We start from the raw sequence: 8,674 nt of genomic DNA, 5'->3' as shown, positions 1-8,674 counted from the left end.
AAAGTCTACTTTTATTTTTATGTTTATTTTATTTAAAGTCACTTTTTTTAATGGTTTTATTCATTATTTGGAACTCTTAATACATTTACAAAGCATTACAAACACTGTGTTTGAAGGCAGTTTCAAGTAAATTAGAAAACAATGTTTGCAGAACACGTGTGAGATCAGCATGTTCTCTTACTGGATCAAATATGACATTTCTGAAGAAAACTGTTAGAAAAAAAAATTATAGAATGATCCATATATTGAGCTAATAGCCTAAAGCTAAACCTCATTAATTACAGTTTCTCCTCTTTCTGAGCAAGTGTGATTACACAGAATGTGAGTCGTGTTGTTATATGTGCATCTGAGAGTGAAAGCAGAAAACGCAGAGAGAATAATGAAGTGACCGAATCAGAGTTCTCCAGAAAACACCTGACTTATGCGTGTCCTTCCCAGCCGGTTGTTTGTTTTAAATGTTTTGTTAATCTGTATGTTGTAGCCTCGTCTCTACATTCGTCTTGAGATCTCAGTAAAGGTGTGAGGGATGAAATAACAGCAGAGACGAGCAGTGCTGTCAGACTAATTACTGTCTGAAGTCTTCTCTCCTCACTCGACTTCACTAATGAGAGAAGAGTCTTTCTGCTGTGCTGCATCTTACAGAATGCATCTCTCAACATGGATAATCATAATTATAATTAAGTGTTTTATAGTATCCTCTGTACAACAAGAAACATATTAAAAAATGATAAAAAGGATAATAACTAAACATTTTCATTTGGTCTGTACTACAATAATCTTGTGAATGTCTGTGCGGAAGGTCAGATGTTCTTCTTGTGAAGCTGGTGATGCTCTCGGAGCAGGTTTTAAACTCAAACTGAACACAGCAAGACTTTCTCAGATGAATGTGATTTCTTTGAATTCATGTTTCTCTCAAACTGTGGTTGTGATCATGTAGTTTGTGAGCATGATTAGATAAATGCGCTGTGGTGACTGTATCGGTCAGCTCCATCACTGACCGCAGCTCATTCTCTCTCTCTGAACTCTGCTTCTCTCTATCTTTTATTAATGGCTGTCAGATATTAGCATGAAAGGCGTTTATTGTGGAGGGTCTGAGGGCTTCTCTCTCTCCGTCCAGCTGTTCGATCTTCAGCAGATCCTCAAGAAACGCGCTTCTGTGCTGCAGGAACCACACGTTCAGCTGGACCTGCTTTCCTTCTGTTTCGCTCTCAGTGTGGAAGTGAGAATCACATTTAGCTGTTAATTGGGTGACAACAGATCGTCATTGTGTCAAACTGTGAGGAACTGAACAGAGTGCAGCTGTGCAAGATTGCATTCTGCTGAACTAAAGCATGCTGGGAATTACATGCAACTTCTGTACACAGTCATACAATAGCATGCTTTAACACACACACACACACACACACACACACACACACACTCTCTCTCTCTCTCTCACACACACACACACACACACACACACTCTCTCTCTCTCTCTCTCTCTCTCTCACACACACACACACTCACACACACACACACACTCTCTCTCTCTCACAAACACACACACACACACACACACACACACTCTCTCTCTCTCTCTCTCTCTCTCTCACACACACACACACACACACACACACACACACTCTCTCTCTTTCTCTCTCACACACACACACACACACACACACACACACACACACACACTCTCTCTCTCTCTCTCTCTCACACACACACACACACACTAGTGGCACCAGCACATGACACATGTTTTTGTTCTAATAATAATATCTCTACTGCTTGTCTTCTGTTGACATAAGACTTGTAACAGGATTCATCTCCAGCACTCAGTATAATCACTCATTATACAACACTAACACTCAATGCTTCACCACTAGATGGATCCACTGCTCCAGCAAACACTCGGACAAATACACTCTTACATCCCTCTCAGGTTAGTAGTTTCAACTGCTTACACACGTTTTCAAAACTTTGCCTCTTTTTTTCCCCCCAAAACTTTACACACAAAATGCCTCTCATCTCTTGCAAAATGAAGCACTGCATTCAAAATATCACAAACACATCTCAAAAGCAAACATTTGCAAACACTTTTGCCATAATATTAATTCCTGTTAGATTTGTGTGCGTTACATAGAGAGTTGTGTGTTGTGTTTTACAGTGTTTTATGAAACTGAAAACTGAGTCAAAGAATTAATGTAATGTTTTGCAGATTTGTTGTGGTGACAAGTAAAGATTTTGTGTGCAACTGTAATAAAAACTACAGTAGTATCTCAGTGATACTAAAATAACACTGCAAACAAGCAAATAATTTCATCATATTCTTTAAATTACAAGGACAATAAAAAGAAACAGCAATGGCACCGTCTCTTGAGTGATTAAAAGAGTTGTGTGAAGGTGTGAGGAGCCAGGGATTGTCTTCAAACGATCTGGACGCTCAATCCACACGTGAAGTGTGACGATCAGGACTGTCTTCAAAGAGCTGATTAGCTGTGATGATGGCCTTTCTGTCTCCTGTCTGATGCTGTTCACGGCTGTTTCCCCGCAGGATGATAATTAATGCAGTCTGTGCTTCAGATTGATTCCTAACGAGCCGCTCACTGATTCACTGGGAGTCAGACACACCAGCTTCATCATCATCATCATCATCATCATCATCATCATCATCATCATCATATGATGAGCAGAGAGCTCATTCTGAATGTGCTTTCAAAGTGTGTCCAGACATACCAAAACTGGACATCCAAGCTGTTGGAAACAAATTTATATCTGAATAAATTCTGTCAGAGTTTCACCTGATTTTGTGCAAAGCAACTTTGGACCCCATTGACTTTCAGTGTTTGGACAGAAGGAGCAGTAAACGACGAGTGCTGGTGTGTAGTTCATTACTGAACACTAATCACGTGATGAAAAATGTATTTAGTAATGAAATCAAGTACATTACACATTTCACCATTGAGAGGACTGGGAAAAAACACTTTTGAGTTAAATATTACATTTAATCAAACTGAGTTTAGCAGGGGGGTTGTAGATCGAATAGCAAATAATTCATTAAATATTAAAAAAAAGTTACATTAAAAGAAATAAATAATTAAAAAATATCATATATATATATTTAAAAATCATTTTAACAAATTTTTAAGCAGATATTTGTTTATGCTGTGGTAATAAACAAATTATTTTTTTTATGTAATTAGAAAAAAAAAAAATTTTTTAAGGAAAATTAAAATATTTGGAAAGAAGAATTAGTGAGAATCATGAAACATTACCAACTTAGTGAATATTAAGTAATCATGTAATCAGTTAAAGGTAACTGTAGTCTGATTATGAGTATTCTAAAATGTAATATAATCTAATTACAAGTATTTGTGTTTGTTTGTTTGTAATCTGATTATGTAACCCAGAGTACTTGTAATCAGTTACTCCTCCTGATATCAGAGTGTGAAGTCCTCTGTGGTGATTATTCAGTTAGAGTCAGCGCTGTTACTCATCGATCAGGTCTGATAAAGCTAACACACCTTCAGAAACAGCATCACCTGCGCTCTCTTCCTGACACACAGGAAGTGACTCACTCTTATACAGAATCATCTGACCCTCACATCCAGGGAATATCCCAGAACATCCCAAAAACTTCGGAAGCCTTATCTTTGTTTAGCAATCTGGTAATGTACAGTATCATTACACGCATTCCTTCATATAACAGAGTCATAAACCTGACGGAGTTTCATCTGGGTGTTTTCATTCATGAGTAAACTGAGCTGAACTTTATTTGAAGAGATTTCCACGTTGACTTCTTCATCATCTATAGGAGACTCCTGAGTGAACAGATGTGAGCTATCCTTCTGCTCCAGCTGAACACAAACATCTAACCATAACTCTCATAATATCACAGACATATCCAGACTAAATGAACGAGCCCCTCTGGCAGACCTAGGTCTGTTTGAGACTGTCAGCAGAAGTTATATGACTCAGAGGAGTTGAGGATGAATCTGAGATGTTTTCTGGTCAGAGTCGAGCGTGACTCACTGAGTTGCGACACACATCTTATCAGCTGGGCGTGGTGCACACTACAACACTGTTAAAGGGACAGTTCGAACATCCGCTTTTGTTTTTAATTCTCTCACACCACACACAATGAGTCACTTTAAATTTAGATAAATAAAAAAGAAATATATGCATGACAATAATAACACTGACAGTGCTGTCGGACTGAACTGAAACAGCTCTGATCTGAATAAGGAGCCGAAACTGGATCTGTTTGAAACTGATGAATTTTACAGCATTATTATTTCCTGTGTATACATGTGAAGCTGTATAAGTGCTGTGTCAAGCGCTTTAGAAACAAACCTGAGTCCAGATCAACTTTGTGTGCCTGCGCCTTTAAGACACGCTCCGCTGGTGACGTCAGGCGGTGACGCGCCGCGGACGGTGGGCAGCTGTGTTGCCAAGTCCTCTGTTTTACCGCGGAATTGGGATTTGTAGCAATAGCCAACAATACACTGTATGGGACAAAATTATCAATTTTTCTTTTTTTGCCAAAAATCATTAGGATATTAAGTAAAGATCATGTTCCATGTTCCAAGATATTTTGTAAATTTCCTACTGTAAATATATCAAAACGTAATTTCTGATTAGTAATATGCATTACTAAGAACTTATTTTTGACAATTTTAAAGATGATTTTCTCAATATTTAGATTTTTTTGCACCCTCAGATTCCAGATTTTCAAATAGTTGTATCTCAATATTGTTGTATCTCAATATCACAAATATTGTCCGATGCTGTATTACTCTCAATTAAAAAAAAAAAGACCCATATGACTGGTTTTGTGTTCCAGGGTCACAATTAACAAAGTAAATCAAAATATAAAGGATAGAGATAAATCAAGGAAAGAAGATCTTATGTATAACAGAATCATGTTGGGGCATTCAAATGTAAATAGCACACTTAAAATAACATCCAATAATAACATTATTGAAAATAAACATCCAAGTGGATTATGTGAACAATGTCACGTTGAAGAAACAATACCTCGTGCATTTCTTGAATGCAGGAAGTATAAACAAGAAAGTCAAGTCGAGTCTCCATTATTAATATAGAGCTTTTTACAATGCAGACTGTGTCAGAGCAGCTTTACAGTAACAGTAAACAGGACTGCTTCAGACGAGACCAGAAGTTTAATTCTAGGCTGCAACAAAGGGGGGGGGGGTGATATGAAATTGGACATCAATAATTAAATATTAAAGGTTTTTAACAAAGACACAGTAAAATCTTCGTTGTTTTATTTGAGAGACGGGATTGAGGATTAGAATATTAAACTCTGTTCCACACTCCGGAACAGAGGGTGGCGGTAATGCACCTATTCACGTTGGTTGACAGCCGCCGTTAAAAACCAAAAAGAAGAAGTAGGACAGAATAGCAGCAACTGGGCGGGTTTTATTGTCTAACCTGGCAACCCTGGTGAGCAGGAAGCCTGCGCGCATTGATCGCTCGCGGAGCGCAGACGCAGCACACGGTCCGCCGGAATAATGCGCTTCTAATGCTGGGCCGCGGTCCGAAGCAAGGCCATCCTCAGCGCGGAACCCTCACCGAACCCCGGCCGGAACCGGAGGATTAAAAACAGCAGCGCGCGACGGAGAGAGAGAGACAGACACAGAGAGAGAGAGTGAGAGAGAGACACTGCCCAAGCGTTCAGAGCCATGAGAGAATACAAAGTGGTCGTGTTGGGATCCGGCGGCGTGGGAAAATCGGCGCTGACCGTGCAGTTCGTCACCGGATCCTTCATCGAGAAGTACGACCCGACGATAGAGGACTTCTACCGCAAGGAGATCGAGGTGGACTCGTCGCCGTCGGTGCTGGAGATCCTGGACACGGCGGGCACCGAGCAGTTCGCCTCCATGCGCGATCTGTACATCAAGAACGGCCAGGGCTTCATCCTCGTGTACAGTCTGGTCAACCAGCAGAGCTTCCAGGACATCAAGCCCATGCGCGACCAGATCATCCGCGTCAAGCGCTACGAGCGCGTGCCCATGATCCTGGTGGGCAACAAGGTGGATCTGGAGGGCGAGAGGGAGGTGTCTTCCGGGGAAGGCAAGGCGCTGGCGGACGAGTGGAACTGCCCGTTCATGGAGACCTCGGCCAAAAACAAAGGCTCCGTGGACGAGCTGTTCGCGGAGATCGTGCGGCAGATGAACTACGCGTCGGCGCCGAACGGAGACGACCAGTGCTGCGCGTCCTGCGCGATTCTTTAAGATCCGAGCGCGAGCTCTGGTTTCTCGTTCGCGTTTGTTGCCATGGTGAGTGCGCGAGCGGAGAACGACGGAGGACGAGGACAGAAAGCACGACAGACAGACATCGCTCGAGGGGAAAGTTCGGACGGAGACTGAAGTTCTGTGACGTCGCGACCGACTTACGACTGTCGCTCGTACGGGTTTGTAACAAACTGACAGAACTTTCAGTTCGGGGAGCCGTCGCCTTAAAGGGCCAGTTCACCCCAAAATGAAAGTTCTGTTAGGCTGATGACACTCTGGGCAACTGTTTGAACAATGTTTGAACAACGGGCAACCGGGCGAGACACTGGGGAATTTATTACACATTCTTAAGGCTGAGCTATGTGGCAAAAAAAAAAATCTAAATTTTTTTCAGAACGTTTGACGGATTCTTGATTTTTTTTTTTTACATTTAAAAAAAAATACATATATATTTTTAACTGCTCAACTTGAAAATTAATTATTACATGATTCAACTTGTTCTTTTTTAACCCCCTGGTTAAAGAAAATCATATTCCAAGTGCAGCACACATGACGTTGTCAACATGGTGTAAATGTTAAACAAATTACTTGTTAAATACCTTTGCAGAAAATAATTTACGTTCAGAAATAATCAAGAAATAAGTGTGTCACATGTGAGCAGTTAATCACATTTCTCTTTACTGTCATCATTGGCATATTGTCGCAGTGTTTAATTTTAACGTTTGGTAATATTACTATTCAAAATTGCGATTCCTTGATTTCTAAAAAATAAAATCAAAACATTATATTCAAAATTAAAATAGATCCAATTATAATAATCGCCCAGCCCTGCTCATTCTCAATGGGGAAGTGCACAAGCAAAATTGCTCAAAAAGTTGCCTCTCGTATCCTCAGCCTTACCATTCATTTGTTTCACACCTGTATGAGTTTCTTCTGTTAAACACAAAACAAGATATTTTGAAGAATGTGGCTAACTTAACAATTGTTACTCCCCATTGACTCCCATAGTATGAAAACAGAAAAAGTACTATGGAAGTCCATCGGGGCCAAAAACGGTCTTTTGTTTTTCAAATCGAACGACGACAGAACTTTGGTTTTTCGGTCGAACTGTCACTTTAACTGTCATCAGTATTCCTATAAGTGTCCTACCATGTCTTGCACACGACAAAAGAATATTGAAACCAGTGTTTACATGACAGAATACTTGAATGTTCTGGGATTATATAAATATATATATATAGACAAACCGACAGGTTTAAATCATAGGCACTTGAGGGGCTTTTGTTTTCAGGTGCCTGGCTGTGTGGTGTTGTCTTCTGCGACACAGACGAGCTCTAGTAATTAGTTTTTGTTTTGTTTGTTTGTTTTGTATTTTATTTTGGAGGTGTGTCGCAGGATTTCTGTACTGTTGAGCGACGCGTCTCCTCAGGAGGAGGAGGAGAACCCTGGGATAGCGGATCGCTCTTCAGGAAGTGCAGCACACCACTGATGTCAACACAAGTGTCTTGCACTCGCTACTGGAACTGAAACCCCAAGAACGTGAAAAACATGCGGGAGGAGTTTAAAACACCGGTTCTGCTCGTGGACTTGGAAACCCTTGTTGTGAATCGTTTTGCTTTTCGTTCGCTGGATTGAAACTACTTTCTCGTGCCCCCCCCCCACCATCCTCCGCGAGCGCACGAGGACTTTACTGTTCAGACGCGAGGACGTCGGAGCTTACGCGTCGAGTGCCTTCCAAAAAAGCTGTTCAAGAGTTTAGTGCCAACCTGCAAGGAGTCTCGGTTCACGGCCGTCCACACAGTACTTAACTGTCATGCTTGCTAATGGTTTCGGGGGTGAACAGCGTTTCAAAGGCCTGTTGTCAACGGAACGCCTGTTCTCTTTGTTTTGTTTTGAGTGAAAATCTTTTTGGCTTTTTTCTCCAATCCACAGGTACTGAAGCCCCCAGACTCAGACCACAAACCACTGTCTGTGTGAAATCAGATCTTTTGTTGTTTTCTTTTTAACAAATGTGATGTACCATTGAAATTCTAATCCGATTGTACGTTTAATTTCAGACCAGCGTTTTAACAGCTGTCTGATTGTTTTAACGAGACTTTTAATACATGCATTTTTATATAAAAAACAAAAAAAACCTCAAGCGCAGTGTCTGTTTGCCCTCTTTTCATGTAAGTTGATCCCAAAGTAGCTCCATCTTTCTCGTCACCGGCTGGTGATTACTCAGATTGACAGGAGACCGAGCCGTTGGTGATACTGTAAACACTGAGGTGTAGTGTTGGGACGGGTCTTTGTGTGGAGTTACAGTAGGGCTCGTGTTATACGTCCTGCACTGTATAAATGCTAAACTGGAGATGACTTAAAGACACACAGCTTCTTGTAAAACAGATGTTTGCTGAAGGGTTAGAAATAGAACATGCTGTTTCTGCATCAGG

At 40.9% G+C, this 8,674-nt stretch overlaps 1 protein-coding gene across 1 annotated transcript; it reads left to right on the top strand.

Moving 5' to 3' along the window:
• Positions 1-5,401: 5,401 nt before the first annotated feature.
• LOC109109619 (ras-related protein Rap-2b) lies at positions 5,402-8,382 on the top strand. The gene is made up of 2 exons (XM_042743387.1): positions 5,402-6,287; positions 7,627-8,382. The coding sequence occupies exon 1, from the start codon at positions 5,691-5,693 to the stop codon at positions 6,240-6,242; it is 552 nt and encodes a 183-aa protein (XP_042599321.1). The 5' UTR covers positions 5,402-5,690; the 3' UTR covers positions 6,243-6,287; positions 7,627-8,382.
• The last annotated feature ends 292 nt before the right edge of the window (positions 8,383-8,674 follow it).

Source organism: Cyprinus carpio, chromosome B18, assembly GCF_018340385.1.
Source record: "Cyprinus carpio isolate SPL01 chromosome B18, ASM1834038v1, whole genome shotgun sequence".
Lineage (NCBI taxonomy): Eukaryota > Metazoa > Chordata > Actinopteri > Cypriniformes > Cyprinidae > Cyprinus > Cyprinus carpio.
This window is presented reverse-complemented; position numbering and strand designations above follow the sequence as displayed.

Coding starts and splice junctions, on each gene's coding strand:
- LOC109109619 (XM_042743387.1), top strand. CDS start 5,691: ATGAGAGAATACAAAGTGGTCGTGTTGGGATCCGGCGGCGTGGGAAAA.